This window comes from Sturnira hondurensis, unplaced genomic scaffold, assembly GCF_014824575.4.
Source record: "Sturnira hondurensis isolate 20B ecotype Veracruz unplaced genomic scaffold, ASM1482457v3 Scaffold0007217, whole genome shotgun sequence".
NCBI lineage: Eukaryota > Metazoa > Chordata > Mammalia > Chiroptera > Phyllostomidae > Sturnira > Sturnira hondurensis.
This window is the reverse complement of record NW_028079848.1, coordinates 1,327,524-1,346,251: the sequence shown is the minus strand read 5'-3', so window position 1 is coordinate 1,346,251 and position 18,728 is coordinate 1,327,524. Positions and strand designations below refer to the sequence as shown.

Below are 18,728 nucleotides of genomic sequence, written 5' to 3'. Positions count from 1 at the left end.
CACTGAAGGCCAAGGCTACTTTCACACCCACTATCTCCCCGGGGTAGACATGACTCTCATTTTGGCAGATGAGGAAACGGAGGCTCTAAGAAGATGAGTAAACACGACGTCTAGGAAGCATGGGAGACCCCAGTGCCCGGCTGGAACACGTAACCCCAAGCCGCCTTCTCCCCTAATGCAGTTTTAGGCCTGAGCTTAATAAGAGGCAAGCAAGGAGAGGCGTTTCAGTGAAATCCTAGCCACGACGCACGAGTCTTTGTAACACCGACTGCGCTTCACTGTGTTTTCATATTTGCTCCCTGATGTCCGGAAAACGTGATATAGTTAGCTTACGTGATGCTGAAGACAAGTTCACGAACACAGAGTGGGGGGAAACCTGGGAGTATCTGCCCACTCGGGAATGTGGCTAACGCGTGTGCCTCACATCGGAACACGCCCTAAAAACGTGCGAAAACACTGACCGCAGAAACGTGGGTCGGCTTCAGCTGATCGCTAACATTCCGCTTTATTATTTATCTGACACTGCAAATCCCAGGAGGCCACACGTCACTCCCGAGTTTGAACCGAGCAGAGAATTAAGGAGACAGGTTTTCAGCGGGGCCCGCGTCCTGCCGCCTTTACCTGACTGCATTAAGACACGCACACGTGGGCCAAGGCAAAGGAACAAACTATACTGAACCAACGACACAAAGACCTCACTGTTGCAACGTAAACCAGGGTTAGGACAATATTTTCACAGCTTTGCAGTTGTGGGAATACAAGGGCATTATGAAAGGCGGAGGTGGAGACGGAAGAGGGGGAGGGGCGGTTGGGAGACAGTGGCCTCTGTGTTCCTCGCGGCCGGCGGGGAGCAAGCCCCAAATCAGCCCAGTGGAGCACAGGTCCCGGCCCGCAGAACACAGAGTGGGCAACGCAAGGNCCGCCTTTACCTGACTGCATTAAGACACGCACACGTGGGCCAAGGCAAAGGAACAAACTATACTGAACCAACGACACAAAGACCTCACTGTTGCAACGTAAACCAGGGTTAGGACAATATTTTCACAGCTTTGCAGTTGTGGGAATACAAGGGCATTATGAAAGGCGGAGGTGGAGACGGAAGAGGGGGAGGGGCGGTTGGGAGACAGTGGCCTCTATGTTCCTCGCGGCAGGCGGGGAGCAAGCCCCAAACCAGCCCAATGGAGCACAGGTCCCGGCCCGCAGAACACAGAGCGGGCAACGCAAGGGCGCCCCGGGGCAGACTCCCCACAGCATTCCTCCAGGACCACGCAGACCTCCCATTCATTCCTGTATCCGCGTAACCCAAATTTCACAATGGTGAACAGTGTCTTAGATGGTTTTTGTGGGGGGGAAAAAGTCCTGAATGCCAGAAATGGACTGTGTGTATACTACACACAACTCTTGAGTATCCATGAGATAACCTATGTCCCCAAAATAAAGATCTTTTGATACTAAGGGTTTTAGTTTTGCCAGTTCTCACTCAACATTCTTTCAGATGTTATTTTGTACACATTTCTTAAAACAATACATATGTTATGGAAAACATAAGGATTAATGTGCAATCTCAAGGTCCGATTCAGGGACAAAAATGCACCACCTGAATCCGGTTAAGCACTGAGTTGCATAAAATCATGGGCTGCCCCTCCCAGGGACCCACACAGTCAACGCCCACGAAGACCAAGCACAACACTGGACGTTGTCCTACGGACCCTCACAGTCACGACAGACGGAGGAACAGGGAGAAAAGCACGGGGCTGCACGGAAACTGGGCCAGGCCGGTTGGGAGGGCCACAGGGAAGCACCGGGTCGCGGCTCTGATACGGGAGTGGGACCAGTCTCTCCTCACATGGCTTTTACGAAGGGGCGCTTCAGGCTTCCAGCGAAAGCGAGCGTCCTTCAAGGAGAAAGAGGAGAGGCTTCCCTGCAGTTTACGATCCTGCGAACAGCTCGCTCTGGGGCCTCAAGGCAAAGGCCGGGAGTCCGAGAAATCGAAGGACCGAATCCTCAAGCTGCCCACCTAGGAGTTACATTCCTGGATGAAGACCCCTTGCAAGAAGATGCCCCAGCTCCTTGGTTTTTGAAAGTTCATGTGACTTTTCTACCCTAGAAGCACTGTACGTTTTTTCCTTGGTTGAACTTTGGAGTAGATAAAAGTTCACCGTGTTGCTTAAAAATACAAAACAGTCAACCAGGAGGAGCTGCTCAGATGCTGAGCAGTGTGAGGTCTGCTTCTGCTGGGTGGACTCTCACGCTTTACTTTTGTGGTTGGCGTACGGGAAGCCAAACTGAGAGATCATGATGTTGGAGTAGGTCAAGGGCATGCCGTCGTAGATGGTCACGAGCTTGTTGAGGCAGTAGGACCTCTGCAGAAAGTGCTCGGCTCGGTGCCACATTCCTGAGTGGCTCCCGGCGGTTTCCTTTTCCAAACTGCCCATGTTCACAGGTTTCACAAATACCCCTGAAGCCTTGCCGATGTGCTTGGCGATGAGGAAGTTCATGGCAATGTCGTCGCAGTTCTGCGTCTCGTCAATCAGGGCGCGGACGGCCGCGGGCTGCCTCTGGAAGAGGTCCAGGTACTTGCGGCTGAAGAAGGAGGCCCCGATCAGCACCAGGGAGTACTGGTCACCGTCCCCAAAACCTGGGGTCTGCAGTTCAAAGCCTCCGTAACTGTAGACGCCCGACGAAGTGGAGACGTGCTTTCTAGGAACAAATCCTACAATTTGATCAGGAAATTGCTGAACAAATGGAGAAAGAACAAGTAAGTGGGCTACTTCTTGGAGCAGACATGGTGAAAAGGGCAATGAGTTAGTACAGGGAGAATTCAGCCAATCGTCAACTTTTTTTATTCCTCATTCCATATGACTCCGGGCAACCTCACACATCCTCATCCTGGTAAGTTTACAGGTCAAGTTCCACCACAACCCAAACTTCTACCCTCACCCACAATCTCCAAACGCACATATCATCTGCTATTAATACATTCTCGTCACCAGAGTCTGGTTCTTCAAAGCTTGCCCCCAGAGAGTTGACTTCGTGAATGCTATTTATCCCAGGAGACAGGAAGCCAGCATGTGATTACTTTGAAAAACTTTCCATCTCTAAGGGGTATATAAAATTCTGGATCTACAGGTATGATGTTACTGGTTTTCCATGCTGATGCCAATGTCCCTGAAAGTCACTGTTGAACTTAGACAGTATTCGATTTTTATCCCTTTTCAGGCTGGGTGTTTCCTTCTTAAAAACATGTATGTGCATGTGTGTGTGTCAGGATGACTGAAGGAAGGAAAGTGGTAAAACAGCAATATTGAACCTTAAGGTGACGGTGACTAAATAATTTGAGTTTCACTCATTTACTGAACAGACACTGAACTAGGAACACACACACATACACACACACACACACTCAGGCTGGGCTGTCCCATTTCAGGGTGGGCACCATAAGGCGTTCTACAGAAAGTAGCCTTAGCTGATGGATCCTGCCTCCCTAACTGGGCAGGTCAGGGTGTGCAGTCAGGCCCCAGGCCGGTAACACGTCTTCAGTGAAAGGCTGAGATTCGCCTGAAGCCAGCCCCGCCCATCATCTCTGTGCACCTAGGGGGACCCTCCTCTGAAATAAACGAAGCCACCCTTCAGAGAGCACATCTTCTTAAGTAGCCTGTAATCCAGCGATTTTCAACTGGCGTGCGGAGAGAATCTTTAAAACATGCAATATCTGACCTGAAAGAATTTTTTAAACATGCAATAACTGACCTCTTTTTTCCCCTTAGGGTGTCAAATTAAAAAATGGGAACAGCCAACCCAACAATAGCTGTGGATGAATCAAAATTATACCTATTCTTTCTGTCAGACTGGCAAAAACTGTAGTTTTTTGGTGTGCTGCAGAATTCCAGTAATTCATGTATGTGTGCCGGGAGAGGACAAGGGGTGAAAATCGCTGCTGTAATCCAATCCCCACCTGGCTCCGTCCCACCTTCCTGAACTCAAAATGCACGAAGGGTGCGAACCGCCGTTCTAGGAGGCATTTTTCTCAGTCTGTTGAGACTGTGCTTCCCGGCCTGGCCTCTGTCTGGCTCCAGTAAATTGTCACGAAAATCCTCCACAGTTTGGATGCTCTCACATAGACAACAAAATTCACAGCCCAGACAGGGAAGGACGGGACTTGTGAACAAGGCACCGTGGGCCATGGGAAAGGCTGGGGTGCGGCTGGGGGGCCATGGGGTTGCTGGGGACAAAGGGAGGGTCGGGGGACAGGAAACAAAGGCTGTGGGGTTCCGGGGAAGATGTGCATGGGGTAGAGGACGGCAGAAACGTCAGGGGGAGTGGGGGGCTGCAGGGGGCGGCACAGGCAAATGTCTGGTCTTGCTCGTCACTGTACCCACACCGTCACACTGTGCAGGACATGGGTGGCAATGTGCTGTAGCAGTCTGATCGTCTGGGGCAGTGGACTGCAACTGTTCTCGGCATTTTTACAATTAAAACCTGAAATCGTATTTATCTGTCTTTAATTACAGCTTACTTGTATTGTTCTAATAAACCACAGTCCTCATATTCCCCCCCCACCATGCCCCAAACCCCTGATGTTTTAGGGAAGTTGATTTTTTTGCCTGAAATAAAAATCTCATGGCTGGGATACCACGTGAGGACTTTTTGGGTACATGGCTTTTATTTACAGGGCTGGGAAAACCACCGGCGGGGAGACCGCCTGCTGATCAGAACACAGGCACCAGGTTAAACGCTGACGTCTGAGGACGCCGGTAGGTGCGGAGTCCTGTGACCGCTCACCATTCACATCTGATGCTGCTTGGCCCCAGGGAGCCAACCAGGGTGGGTCACGGTCGTGCAACCAGACCACTCACTGCGGGGCACAGTGTCCACGTGTTGAACAGGGCTTGTGCATGTGTGTGCAGTCTGGTTCCAGGGAATGGGTGTGTGGCCTCTACCTCTAATAGTTGGTGACCACTGACACATACTCAGTAGGAAAGGCCGGCTCCTACACAACAGTGGGCAGTGGGTGGTCTGTGCCCGCCTATCCCGGCCAGGGTTTGAGGAGGAAAGAAACAAACCAACTGCACTTCCATGGAGCCTAGAGAATTACTGGTACTCATTTCTAAACCGTGGCCTCAGAATCAGGATTAAATTTGTGGCTGCACCACACGCTTCCTTCTAACGAAGGCTATATACCATATGAACACAAAGGGCACTTCTTGTTTGAGACACACAGGTGGCCTTGCGGGAAACACCTCTGCCGACCACACGAGGGGTCACGTCCACGCTGTCCTCCGGAAGGCAGCTCCGGCTCCTCCGCCCGGAATCCCAAGTATCAGTCAAACACGGGTGCAACACGGTGCGCCCCGCCGGCGGGGTAACTGAGCGCGGGAAATCGAGGGGACCCCATCACAAACGCCTCCCCGTGCTGGGCGACCCCCACGTTAAACCGCGCTGCCCTGGTTAGACTCCAGCCAGGGCTCCGTGCTGACGGCCTCGCAAGGCATTCAGCAGCCTTACCTGCCAAACGGAGAAAGCGAACGAAACGTCTTGGGCGCTAATCAGCATGCCGTCATCCACCATTAGCACCGCTGAAAGGAAAGGAAGAACAATTGAACCGGACCGTGTGGAAGCCAAGACACAGTGAGCGGGGTGTACTGGGGTTTGTACGGAACCTTCAGATGAGGTATTCTCCAAAAAGTGAATAAAAAGAAATACGTATCCTTGGAGAGATCTGTGTAGCAGGAAGTTGTTCTTCAAATTGTAATTGATTTTATAACTGCCTGAGGAGGAAATTACCATGCGGTTATCATCCATTACCATAGAAACTAATGAACCTATAAATAAATAACACTGCCATTCTTTAAAGCAAATTGGAACCTCGTGAAACTGCTATGAAAGGGAGGAAGATGAGGGTGGCCAGCAATACGGTACGTGTGAGCTGAACGGCATCGCATTGCCTCCTGTGATGCGAGGGTGTGTAACTCCGGCCCAGCTCCTTCGCAACCTCCGCGCTCCTCGCTGGGCAACAGGCCCGGGCTTTCCTCCCCAGGAAACTGCTTCCTGACATGTGGAAACTGTCCCGTCAGCCTTTCCACGCGCTTTCCTGCGACGAACCTTCCCTGCTCTTCTCTGGACAATGAGGACAAGCAGGTGGGCAGGTGGGGCACCCGCGGCAACTCACCCTCGGTCTCCAGTTCCGGGAAGGCCTGGAGCCGATTTCTCATCCTGTTTGCTGTCTGCGGCTTGAAGACCACGGGGACGGGGTGTGGCCCCAGAGAATCCCACAGGTCCTCGGGCGCCTTCTCCCCCACGTTGTTCCACACCACGATCACCCTGTGCAGCCGCGGCAGCGCCTGGTAGTGGTTCAGCAGCCGCAGCAGCAGGTCCGTCCTGTTGTGAGTCTGCATGACCAGAGTGAAGGAGTCCCGGACCGGCCTGCCCTGCGGTTTCGCTGCCCTCCGTAGCTCGAGCACCTTGTCGTCTCTGTTACTCGGGAGGAAGGCGGTCAGAGCCCCGGCCACCAGCAGCAAGGCGAGGACGAGGGCGAGCGAGAGGCGCGTGGCCCGGACGCCCAGCACTCTGCCAGGGAGCCTGCAGACGTGGCAACACCACCTGGAGGGGGCACGGAGACGAGCTGTGAGCCTTCCCACCAGTCTCCATGTTCGGTTTCTGCTTTTTCAAGGAGGAGAGCCATGCATCTTATTTCTGCTGACTCCATTTTGGTTCTCCGGCCTGGGCCTGAGACAGCAACGCCCGTGGAGGAACCCTCCGTGCTGGCCTGCCGCCCTGGCCACTGCAGACAGACCTTCTACACTGACCAGGAAGCGTTAAGCCGTGTATTTCAAAACGTACCCTCATTTTATCACAAAAACTTAAAACTGAGATCTTTTTCCAACAGCACACTCATCTATTGAACAGCTGCGCTGAGATACCACTGACATCTACACCACCCACGTGTAAAGTGTACAACCGGATGTCCCGACCGCTGTTTACCGCACTGCAGCATACCGACTTCACACTGACTCTTCGATAGCAAACTTTCATCCACATGAGATCATATGCAGAACCCTAACACGGGGAGCACATGGTAAGGGTGGCAGCAAACAGTCACGGCCGGCTGACTACGTACCAGACCAGGCACTGAGTGCTTTGCCTGTCATAGCGTGTGCTATGCCTTCCGCACATCACACAGACCAGACATCCCCTGAGGACACTTTGTGCACACGTGTTAACTCACTAGTTCTTCACAGGGAGGGAGCACGCCCTTTCAGCTATTTTTGACATTGTTATTCTAGCACCTTCTACACCAGAGATTTCTACCGGGAATAACATGGCTCTCCAGGGGACATTTGGTAAAGTCTGGAGACTTTTTTTTCTTAAAGATTTCATGTTTATTTATTTTTAGAGAGGGGGGCAGGGAGGGAGAGAGGGCATTCTGATACGTGCTACAGTATGCATGAACCTTGCGGATACCGTGCGAAATGAAATGAGCCAGACACCAAAAAGACGAATACTCCCGACTCCACTCATTTGAGGAAGTGAGAGTAGTCAATTTCACAGTGACGGAAAGTGGAATAGCGAACGGGGGGTTCTGTACTGGGTACCGAACTTCCGTCCTGCAGGGTGGAAAACATCTAGAGCTAGAATAATGTAAATATACTCACCACTAGTGAACGGCTCCCTTAAAACCAGTCAAGATGGCAAAGGTGTACTGTATCACAACTCCAACAGAGCGAAATGTAGCGTCACTCACCTCCTCATGGTGGTTTCAATCCTCTTCCTTCCAGCTTCAGTAATTGATAGGAACAGGCTCTCTTGACGCTATTAAGAGACATCAAAGGACGTTCTGTGATGTTTTTGTCAACGAGCAGGAATTTTTTAAAAATGCTTTTATCACCATTGCCCACAGGCTGTGAAATATTTCTAGAAATTAAAATTTGCTAGGCTGTGTTCTAAAAATTACATTTTGGCAACGAGGGAGGTAATGTCTTCCTACAGGTGGCTGCCGATACTGCTACATTTTTGTTTTCATGTTTCTCTCGAGTGTCCAGAAGCAGAATTAGCTCAGAGCGTCCCCCTATCTCATGTGTTTACACGTCAGAAACCGGAAAATGTATGCGCTGGAGCAAAGTCTCTGAATGTGTTGGTCGCTAGAGCTCATACTCCGTTCCCAGGTTCTTAAGCATCTGTAGTTTTGTCCTTTACCACAGCTCCTTTCCCCCTAAATGTTCACAGGGCGCTCAGTGTGAAGTGTCTAAAAAACCACAGGACCTAAAATAGGTTTTAGGTAAATGCCAGGGTTGAGCCCTGGCTGGTGTGGCTCAGTGGATTGAGTGCTGGCCTGTAAACCAGGGGGGTCACTGGTTGGATTCATGGTCGGGGCACAATCCTGAGTTGGGGGGCAGGTCCCCTGTGTGGGGCGCATGGGAGGCAACCACACATTGATGTTTCTCTCCCTCTCTTTCTCCCTCCCTTCCCCTCTCCCTAAAAATAAGTAAACAAAATTTAAAAAAATAAATAAATGCCAGGGTCGAGGACTGAGGAATGACAGATGGCATCCTTCCTATTCCTGGCTGCGTGTCACTGGAAGGCAGCTGGAGCCCTGGCTGCAGATGAGAGTCAGCCCCTCAATCTTTCTGCTCTCACTTCTCACAGCCTCCGTCACACATGTGAAAAAAACTGGTTCCCCCCCCCCACCCCATGTAGTCTGCACAGTTAACCTAATGCAACTAATTAGGAGATGATATAAACAGATATTAAATATATCAGAGTAGAAACCCACTTAGTTTTAAAACGTTCGTCACAGTATCATATATTTTGTAATCTTATATACCCATTTAATCTTGTAGCATAAAAAGGAGTTAAGAATCTAATTGGAGACTTTAAAGATACTGCCTCTGTGATGACCACCTGAAAAGAGCTGAAGAATCATTTTGGATTTTCCAGAATCATGCTCTTTCATGATACAAGTTGTGAAAGGGCAGAAGGACAGCTCAGCGTGCATCACCGGCTCACCGAGCGCTGGAGGCCCCTCCTCCCTGTACCCTGGGCGGGTCTGTGCGCATGCGAGCGCATCACCGTTCTAAAATTCGCAACTGATGAGCCTGTCAACTACTCCTGACCCTCATGCGAGCTCCTTCCTTCTGGGAAAAGAACTTGGACTTCTCTGGCTTTGTAACCCACTTCCTTCCCTCCCCCTGTCCCCCTCCACGACCCCCACACACCCGGACCCAGCACAGGGTCTGGTGCACAGTGGACACTCATTAAATGATTGCTGAGTGAGTGAAAAAAAGTAACTTCAGCTTAGTCAACATAATGGTTAACATACACGGACAAATACTACTTCACGATGACAAAAGAAGTGAGACACAAGCACGTTCCATTCACAGAACTTTTCCTGATCTAAACAGCGCTCAGTTTATGTTTCCACTGAAATGCCTTTAGTGCTGGAGGTGGTAATTGTGCCCTCTAAGGCTGAAAGCTCTGAGTGGCATTGACACTTTGGAAAGGAGCAGGCCCTCCCAGTCACAGGAAAACCTATCTCATATTTTTGAGGTGGGAGGCAGGGGAATTTGGGAGTCCCAGGAGGCCAATATAAATAAAATGAAACTTTAATTTCTCCAACTTGCCTTAAAACTATTTGAAAGGGGGTACTACAGATTTCTCCATAAACCAGTGGAGCAATTTCTCATTTATAGCAATCAATATAGGATAAAATGCACAATTTGTTTATTTGTAAATTGCCTTTATCGGGGTGACATTGGTTAATACAATTGCATAGGTTTCAGGTGTATAAATCTATTAATACATCGTCTGTATTATAGATGGTGGCACTCTGTATTCACCACCCCAAGACAAGTCTCCTTCGATCAGCATTCATCCCCTTTACCCTCTCCTACCTCCCCTTCGCCCCTTTCCCTGTGGTAATGACTACACTGAACAGCTTATTTTCAAAGGTAAATAATACAAAAGTACAGACTTAAGTTGCAGCTGACTGTGCGTTATGGAAATCAGTTGCTGAAATTTGGTTATTTCTACAGACCTTCTTTCTGCCCCCTAAATTGCATCATATTTGAAATAAAGCCGTTTTGCAGAAAAACTCAGTTACCATGCAAGTATTTACCTATCCTTAACCTGGCTTGCACCCACTTGATGCTGGAGTAAAATTCAGAGTCTATGGCTAATATAAAAGTTTCCTAATAAACACAAGTAAATGCCACTAATTGAAAATATTTCCACGAGTTAAAATGGTAATGAAATATACGCCAACAAAGGCAAATTCAAAATGCTCGTTCCAGAACTTAATTTCTGGAATCTAGCTGTTTCTGCACAGCAGTTTTAATGAACATGAACATTTTTTTAAATCGGAGAATGCACACATTATATTTTCAAAAATAAAACACCCACCCACTACCCTCTCCACCATCAAAGTTCCAAGAACCAAAGCAAAACACGCATCACCCTCATTGCAAACATTTTGAACATGAGAGCCTTGTGCGATTTCCTTACCTCAATCAAGAGCAGAAATTGCAGCGGGGTCGCCGAGGTATTTGCTCGCAGCTTGGCTGTTACGAAACGGAAGGGGCGGTTCGCTTGCTCGCGAAAGTACGTGCGGGAGTCGTTCTAAACCCAGCGGCGCGCATCCCGCTCGCTTTGCGGCGTCGGCAGGTCTCTGGGAGGAGTAGGCGCCCTCGGCGTGAGCGCCGGGAGCAGGGAATGTCCCCGGCCCGCCCTCGCGGTTGCTCTACTTCCTGTTGCAGCGCAGGCCCTTCCCAGGAAGCGTGGTTTTCCAGTTCCCAACCCACCTTCGAACCAGTCCTGCTTTGCCCCGTTTCTTCTCCAAGGTAACGCCGTCAGTCATTCACGTGATGCACCTGACCACCCCCAAACGGAGTCCTGAAAGGCTCCCGAAGGCGTGTCCTAATGACCCCGGACGCCCCACGGAGGCTGGGACAAGTTGGCTTCTCCCGCACTCGTAACAAGCGGGGAGGGTCAGCCCGTAACGGTCCAGGGCGCCCCTAGGGGTACCGGCGGGCCGAGACTGGGGGAGCAATGCACCAACTAAACCCTCAATGAGCGCGAGCTCGCAGCAGCTCCCCGCAAACGCTTCCACATTCCTTTGCACATCTCCCGATTTCCGTCTCGTGGCCCTACGAAAGGGCCCCACTTTTTCCGGGGCGGCTGTGTAGGACCTGAAAAACTGGGGGGCCCGCAGAATGCACCCACAGGGCCATCCCTGGCGCTACCTGCGGAACCGCGGCGAGAGGACAAGCCGCGCCGCTTTCTCGGGCTTTGCTGAGGCACGCACCGGGAATTAACTCTAATCGGAGACGTGGCGAAAGGGCAGGCCCCGGGCGCAGCGCATCCCGGAACACTGGGCGAGGCGGTCGGGGCGGCGGCCGCGAACCCCTCCCTTCTAGTCCCCCCCAGGAGTTTCTTCCCCAACGCAGGTGGCTCCCCAGGTCCGGACAGTGGACTACTACCTGCCATCCCGCTCCGCCCCCCAGGCCGTAGCGTAGCAACCACTGGGCGACGGCCGTAAGCCCCGCCCATGGCGCAGGACCCGCCTCCGTCCCCGCCCCCTTTCCCGTCCCAGGACGCGTTGCGCGGCCCGGGCCGGAAGTCGGCGAGTTCCCGGGCGTGTGTCGGTGTCTGTCTCCCAGCTGCGCGCGGCCCGGCAGGCTCGCTAGGGATTTCCGTCCGAGGCGCAAGCGCTGTCACTACTGTCACCCACGGAGCCACTGCCAGAGGGGAGTAGACCCGGCCCTTCGCCGGGCATTGAAGATGTTGCCCCTGTCCATCAAAGACGATGAATACAAACCACCCAAGTTCAATCTGTTGGGCAAGATCTCGGGCTGGTTTAGGTGCGGGGTGCCCTGTTTGCGGGGAGTGGGTGTCCGGCACGGGGAAGGGGACAAGGCCCAGGTCGGAGGATGGCCCCAGGCCCAGGGAGGGGGCGTCGGAGACACCCTCGTTTGTGAAGACTGGGAGGGTCTGGAAAGGGGACCCAGCGTCCGGTCCCGGCACCCTCTTGACTCGGGCGCTTCCCCACTTTGTCGTGCCAGGTCTATCCTGTCGGACCAGACGTCTCGGAACCTGTTTTTCTTCCTGTGCCTGAACCTATCTTTCGCTTTTGTTGAACTACTCTACGGCATCTGGAGCAACTGGTAACTGAAGCGGGAAGGGCTGGGGCGGAAGCGATGGGGTGGCGGATTCCAAGCTGTTTGCCTAGTGCCACGTAGCTTTTCGCCAGGAGGTTCAGGTTTTGCTGTGCCGACACCTCTCCTGCCCAGTTACTTTGTCTTGTACATACCAGCCTGGCATGGTTACATTTCTTAGCATCCGGGCCCATCGCGAGCAGCAGGTCTTAAGATTTGGGTCCCCACTTCTTTTCCCTACCCCCTACTCATGGTCAAACAAGAGTGGCAAGGCCCCTCCTCATTTGGGCAGGTAGAGAGAGTCTTTGGTCTCCAACCCCACGTCTTAGCTTTGCCCACTTCCTTGGAATTGGGAGAAACCTGTTTTCTGCCTCCGTGGGGGAGTGTCCTTGCCCGTCTGTGGGGGAGTGGCATCTGTGTTTCACCCCTAAGACTCCGGAGAGGGCATATCTGAGAGGTTTTACTTAATTTGTTATTAGCTCTTGCAACAGGGAAGAGGTTTATAAAGCGGACATTTGGAGAACTACGTGTGATTCTCTTCTCTCTTTAATTTTATGCAGAAACTGTCTCATGGTTTTGTTCCTCTGGTCTTGACTGCAGTAGGAAACCCCTTGCAGTTTCTATTACATTTCATTGATGATGCTATTAGAGTTGTCCCAGTTTTTCCCCTTTGTCCCCCTCCACCCAGCACCCCCTGCTCCCTCAGACAATCCTCCACCAGTGTGCTCCATTTCCTATACTGTGTTTACATCCCCAGGGTTATTCTGTGACTACATATTTGTACTTCTTTGCCCCCTCACCCTCTTTGCCCACACCCGCCTCCCATCCGGTAACCATCAGAACACTCTCTGTGTCTGTCATTCTGCCTCTGTTCTTGTTTGCTTAGTTAGTTTTTCAGATTCACTTGTTGACAGGTAAAAGCTGACATCTCTTGAGTCAAGGGTTTTGGGTGTCATCTTTGTTGTTTGTTTATTTAACTGCTTTGGGAAGGGGTATATTCCAGTTTAACTCTGGAAAGGAAATGTTATTATGTAGTTATTTGCTGTTGAATAACTTAAGGTCCTATAAAATTGTTCAACAATATGATCACCACACTTCTAGGTGTACTGATTCGTCTTTAAAGCTCATATCCATTTGAGAATCTGATGAAACCAACACTCAACATTTTATATAAAACTTCAGGGTGTTCTTGAGTTCCTCAAATTAGCTGTTCGACCCTTCTTTGTTTTCTATTAATTAAACTCAGTCTCTGTCCTTTAAGGTTCATTTCACAGACAGTCACTGTCCTTGATCTTTATTGCTTTTGCAATTGAGCAATGACATTAGATAATGTCACCCGTTTTTATGACCTGTATACTTTTATACAAAAAGTGGGCTTTTCAATGCAAATGTGAATTCAGTTTTGTCAACAATACTTAGGAAGTATGACAGTTATTGGTTTAATGACCTGGGCGTAAAATGCATATTGAAACGATCACATCTTAACACATGTCACAACTGTTTTTAACCCTCTGGGAATCAGATATATGCATCTTGGGATGTCACCCTCCTTCTGCGTATGGTACCTGCTGCAAGCACTGTGCAGCTGGCCCTTGGACAGCACAGGTTCCGACTGCAGGTTCACTTACATGCAGACTTTCCTTCAATACGTACGTACACGCAGCACTCTGAATGTATTTCTCTTCCTCTTCATTTTGTTAACAATATATATGTTAACAATTCTCTCCAGCTCACTTTATTGAAAGAATACAATATATAATACATGTAACATACACAATTTGTGTCCATCGATTGTCTATGTTGTTGGTACAGCTTCCGGTCAACAGTAGGCTCTTAGTAATTAAGTTTTAGGGGCGTCAGAAGTTGCACTTGTTTTTGACTGCACAGGGGCTGGTTGCCCATAACCCCCATGTTGTTCAAAGGTCAACTGTATTGTCTTAAGTTGTATTGGAATAATAATAATTTATTGTAAATACACTATGTAGTTTACTCTTCCTAAATTATATTTTACTGTGGCCTACTGTTGCATAAATTGCTATGTAAAATGTTTTGTTCAAGGGGTTCGTATTTGAAGTGAACCCCCGGCTACCTCTTTCATGGAATATTTGGTACATAGTAATTCTTTCGGTGTGTAGAGATCTACTGAGGAAATTACTGAAACCATTGCTTTCCAAGTCATTGTCAAAAGCCATCAGCACGTAAGGAAAACAGTGGCTTGGTCTTCTGTGACTGGCCCTCTTCTCGAGATTGGGCTGCCCCCTGGATTTGAAGCCTAGCTCTGATCCAGAGTCTGTTACACCCAGCTCTGTTCCCTGGTGTTCATCGTTACAGTCACTATCAGATCCACCGCCAGCTGCCCCCTAATATTAATTTTTACCAGTGGCTTGGGAGTCCAGAAGCCTGGGCAGATTTGGAAACTGCGTGGGCCTCTTCACAATCTGGCTTTCTGAATCCTCTTTAGATACCGCAGTTTATACTTCCCTTTGCTGAATGAGCAGCAGTTTCTTTTTATGACTGGATTATCTCTGTTTCTGAAGGTCCGATTAGGTTTTAAGTTCCTTGAGTGAATTTCTCACTGAAACGTGGTCATTGTCATTTCTGTGTTCATTTTCATTCTGTAATAATTAAGTTCCAAGATGTTATGAACATGAAATGTCAAGGTTTTTTTTCTGTTATGGAAAAAAGATGGACAACATATTCTCACTCTTCACAAATAGAGGTTCTTAGAAACAGTTGGTCTAGTTGCAACATTCTGGTTCCTGTTCAGAACCTTCATTTTAAGGGAATAAATTAATTATAGTTTACATTTTTGATGATGGGAACATCAGTGGAAGAAGAGATGAGTTCCACATTGAATGTCCACTGCCTTTTACCTTCCCTCTAGAATGGTAGCTTTATCAAAGTAGGGGTCTTCTCTCTTACTCAGGCACCTTATTATGTGGTATATAGTATGCCTAATACATATTTGCGCGATGAAAGAATGGAGGAGTAATTAGTCTATGAAATTAATCTACCTGTTCCGTTTTTTCCTCCCCACTCCTTTTCTTTATTATACTTCACTGTCTTTTTAGAAGATGAATTCCTGATGAGCAGAGGCTGAACCTTAGATTTTTAGAGAAGGCTGCCTCCTATCTGGTTTTTATTCTAATGTGCACCGTGTTTGTTCTTTTCCAGTTTAGGGTTGATTTCCGACTCTTTTCACATGTTTTTCGATAGCACTGCTATTTTGGCTGGATTGGCAGCGTCTGTAATTTCGAAGTGGAGAGATAATGATGCTTTCTCTTATGGGTAAGACTTTTTATAAACCTTTTTCTTGACGTGTAAGAAATACAGAAAGATACACACATCTCAAGCTGAAAGAATTTTCACAGATTGAACACACCTGTGGAAGTCAGACCCGTGAGACTCCCCTGTGCCTCTGTCTGGCTCCTTCCCACACATACCCACCTTCCTGGGGCCCCGGACTACTGTCACCTGCTTTAGAGCGGCAGGTGCCTGTCAGCTACAGTTTCCCTGATTTGTTTGTTTGTTTGTTTGTTTGCATCTAAGTTTTTGTGCTTAGAGGTAGGGCATCTTGATTTTAGCAAAACTTTTCTGGTGAGGTTGTTACTAGACTAGGGAGTTTCTCGACTCTTACCCTAGTTTTTGAAGAAGGAGAAGTTTTAGTCTATGTACATCATCGTGTTTCTTCTCTTTCTTTCTTTTTAGGAGGGATGTTTTGCCATTGGTTTATCTACCATCATTATTTCCCCATATGGCTTCATTTTATGCATTCTCTTCACTTTGGCTTTCATGTAAAATACTCCTCTGCTCTTGCTGAGCTCGGCCGGTTCATCAGCTCTTTGGAGCGAGTTTTCACGCTGAAGGAGGGAGGACCTGGGCTCACCTCTGAGCCTGGAGCCCCTGGAGGCCGGCTTGAGTGTTTTCTTGGAGCTCCTTGGCCACTCCCACTGGGGCGTCCTCTGCTCTCTCCCACCGGTGGTCTCCTTTCTGCCCCCTCCTCCTGCCAGCTTCCCCCCTGCAGCTCCCTCCTGGTCCCTACCCCCCAGTGCCCGCACTTCCCCTCCTGCACGGCCTCTCCCGCTTTCTCTCCTCTCTCCCCCTCTCTCTCTCCCTCTCTCTCCCTCTCTCTCTCTCCCTCTCTCTCTCTCCCTCTCTCTCTCTCTCTCTCTCTCTCTCTCTCTCTCTCGTCCATGTCCCCACACGCATTCTCTCCCTCCCATCTTTCCCGCTCCGTGTGCATTCATTCTAGTTTCTTGGGCCTGTGTTCTCCCTCTTCTTCTCCCCCTCACAGCTTTTTCTTATTCTTCTCTATCCCCCGCCCCATGCTCTGTCTCTCAGCCCTTTCTTATGCTCCTTCCCCCTCCCTCAGCCACCCCTCCAGTCCTTTGGCTCTGGCTTTTGCACTGGGCCCTCCCCTGGTGCCCCGTCTCAGGTCAGTGTCTCCATTTCTCTGCTCTTGTTCCTTCTTCCCTTCGTCCACCCTCCTCCCTGCGCCTCCCTCACCTCTGCCTCCCGTCCAGCTGTGCTTTCGCTCTGGGCTCGCTGTCCCTTGCACATGCACACACTCCGTTGTCTCCAGAGGCTTGAGGGCCAGGGATGCAGAGATGAGTAAGATGTGGCGTCTGCCCTGGGGGGACTCCTGGTTTGCTGGGGAGGCAGTGCTGTGAAGACGGGACAGGTGCAGAGAGATGGAGGTGGGGGTCTGAGACGGCGCTCGCTGGTCTGCTGTGCAGCCGCGGTGGTGGGGCTCCTCGGGAAGCTGTGAGCAGTGGGACACGCACGCTGACTGCCCCGTTGTTACGGTGTAGAGCAAAGGATCCCACCTGTCCGCAACTCCAGGGAGACTCGATGCTCCGAAAAGAACACTTTCCACAGTACTATAAAATCAAAAGATTCTTAAGTATATTTCGGATTATTGAAGAGAGATTGGATGTAAAGTTACGATTTTGTATTGGGAAAGGAGTATTTCATAAATATTGTATATTGAAAATCGAGTGAGACTATCTCATTCAATAATCTTCCTGGACGAACAGGAGGTGATTAAAGTTCCCCACAGCCCCTTCGTTCTTGGGGCACCGGTGGTTCTCTGTGTAGAATGCACAGTCTCCTGTTGTCCTGGGTTTCACGACCAGCTGTGAACACCCGCGGGGCCAGGGGTGGCGCTCTTCCACTTTAACTTGGTGGATGACAGTGATATTCTTGCCACCCTTCACTTCTTATCCTGCCTTCTCCTGTTTGCCTTTTTAAAGAATTGCTTTGAGAAGGAAACAATTAGGGAGTAACACCCGATGGAACATTCTGAAACTCTTAGTAATTGCCATGGTAGTTACATGGTAGCAGGAGTAGAATACAGGTGCCGGTACCTCCAAATGACACCGGAGAGGCGAAGCCTGGGGATCGGTCCCAAAGCCCCGGTTCGGTGTGATCGCCACACATGGAAAACACAGTGGGAGGGGTTCTAGGGGCAGCCAAGACCTCCTGGTACTCCTGTATGCCAAAGTCGCCTTTGTGTGTCTTTGAAAGAGCAAGGGCAGCAGAAAAGTAACACACCCAGCGGGTAGGGAGATGCAAATCACATTGTATGTGCTTGCGTGTGTCTGAAGGTAGACTTGCTTCCTCTTGTGTCCCAGCAGAAGAGTTCAGGTGCCGTCGTAATTAGGCAGTGGCACATTCAGGAGCTACATGGTTTGATGCTCAGACGCACCCTGTGGAAGGGAACCCAGTCCGTCACCTGGAGAGGCAGGCACATCTGGTTCCCGCAGGCTTTTCGTCTTATCCTGCAGCTGAGTTTCGCAGATGCATTAAATGGATGTAAATCACTGCAGTCCATCCGTTTATCAGAATTTATGGAGCACCTGCTAAGCTCGGCACAAAAAGATGCCTGGGAAACATTCCTGTCTTTGACCTTGAAACGTGGTGGAAGCTAAGGACACGGGGCCCTCAGTCAGGCATTAGCTGTGGGACTTGAGGGTGGGGCAAGAAAGTGCCGTGTCGTGGAGACGTTACTGAGTGCAGGCCGTGGAGAGCAGCCTGTCAGGTCTTTAAATCTGACGAACTTGTTCTGGGGAAACAGTATTGCTTTGATAAGTAACGTGGTAATTTAATTCATTTATATGGGTCAGAAGGCAGAAGTATGCATTACTTTTGAGTATAGAAATACGTGCTATGTTGGAATGCACTGCACAGGGTAAGTTCCAACATAAGTGGACAGAGTGCGTTGTAAAGAGTATGCATTCTTTCCTTTAAAAATGTTTTTACAGGAAAAATCGTATTCTCTAGAGGTTAACACAGTGAGAAAAAGCAGTATGTATATTTGATGTTCCTATTATGTTCTTAAAGGACCAGAGTGATTAACTGCTGTGAGTGCACTTTGAATAATGTTTGAATAAGTACAGCTGCCAAGTTCAAGTTGTTGCTAATGACTTGAACTAAGCCAGAGGTAGCTTACGAAAAACAAAAGCCTTCCCCAATGCCTCGCACAGTTAGGAAGCCAGGAGCTTCGGAAGTCCATGGAGAAAAAGTCAGGTATTTTTAAAAACTAGTTTAGCATTATGTGAAGCTAAAGTTGATTCTAAAAAT

The 18,728-nt window shown here is 49.6% G+C and overlaps 2 protein-coding genes across 4 annotated transcripts in view; one reads left to right on the top strand and one right to left on the bottom strand.

Moving 5' to 3' along the window:
- The window catches only part of EXTL2 (exostosin like glycosyltransferase 2), a 69,325-nt gene extending 57,857 nt beyond the window's left edge, over nt 1-11,468 (bottom strand). The window contains exons 1-6 of one of the 3 annotated variants that reach the window (XM_037051320.1): nt 10,794-11,464; nt 10,498-10,660; nt 7,742-7,809; nt 6,170-6,600; nt 5,506-5,576; nt 2,082-2,735 (exon numbers count right to left, since the gene is read on the bottom strand). In XM_037051320.1, coding sequence (XP_036907215.1) covers nt 2,247-2,735; nt 5,506-5,576; nt 6,170-6,600; nt 7,742-7,749 — 999 coding nt within the window. In that variant the 5' untranslated portion in view covers nt 7,750-7,809; nt 10,498-10,660; nt 10,794-11,464 and the 3' untranslated portion in view covers nt 2,082-2,246. Of the gene's footprint in view, nt 1-2,081; nt 2,736-5,505; nt 5,577-6,169; nt 6,601-7,741; nt 7,810-10,497 lie in introns of those variants that run through there. The other 2 variants (XM_037051321.1, XM_037051322.1) reach the window with 2 other exon arrangements.
- Nucleotides 11,469-11,588: 120 nt separating this feature from the next.
- SLC30A7 (solute carrier family 30 member 7) overlaps nt 11,589-18,728 on the top strand; it is a 47,319-nt gene continuing 40,179 nt past the window's right edge. The window contains exons 1-3 of the mRNA XM_037051319.1: nt 11,589-11,852; nt 12,054-12,155; nt 15,321-15,434. Coding sequence (XP_036907214.1) covers nt 11,773-11,852; nt 12,054-12,155; nt 15,321-15,434 — 296 coding nt within the window. The 5' untranslated portion in view covers nt 11,589-11,772. The remainder of the gene's footprint in view (nt 11,853-12,053; nt 12,156-15,320; nt 15,435-18,728) is intronic.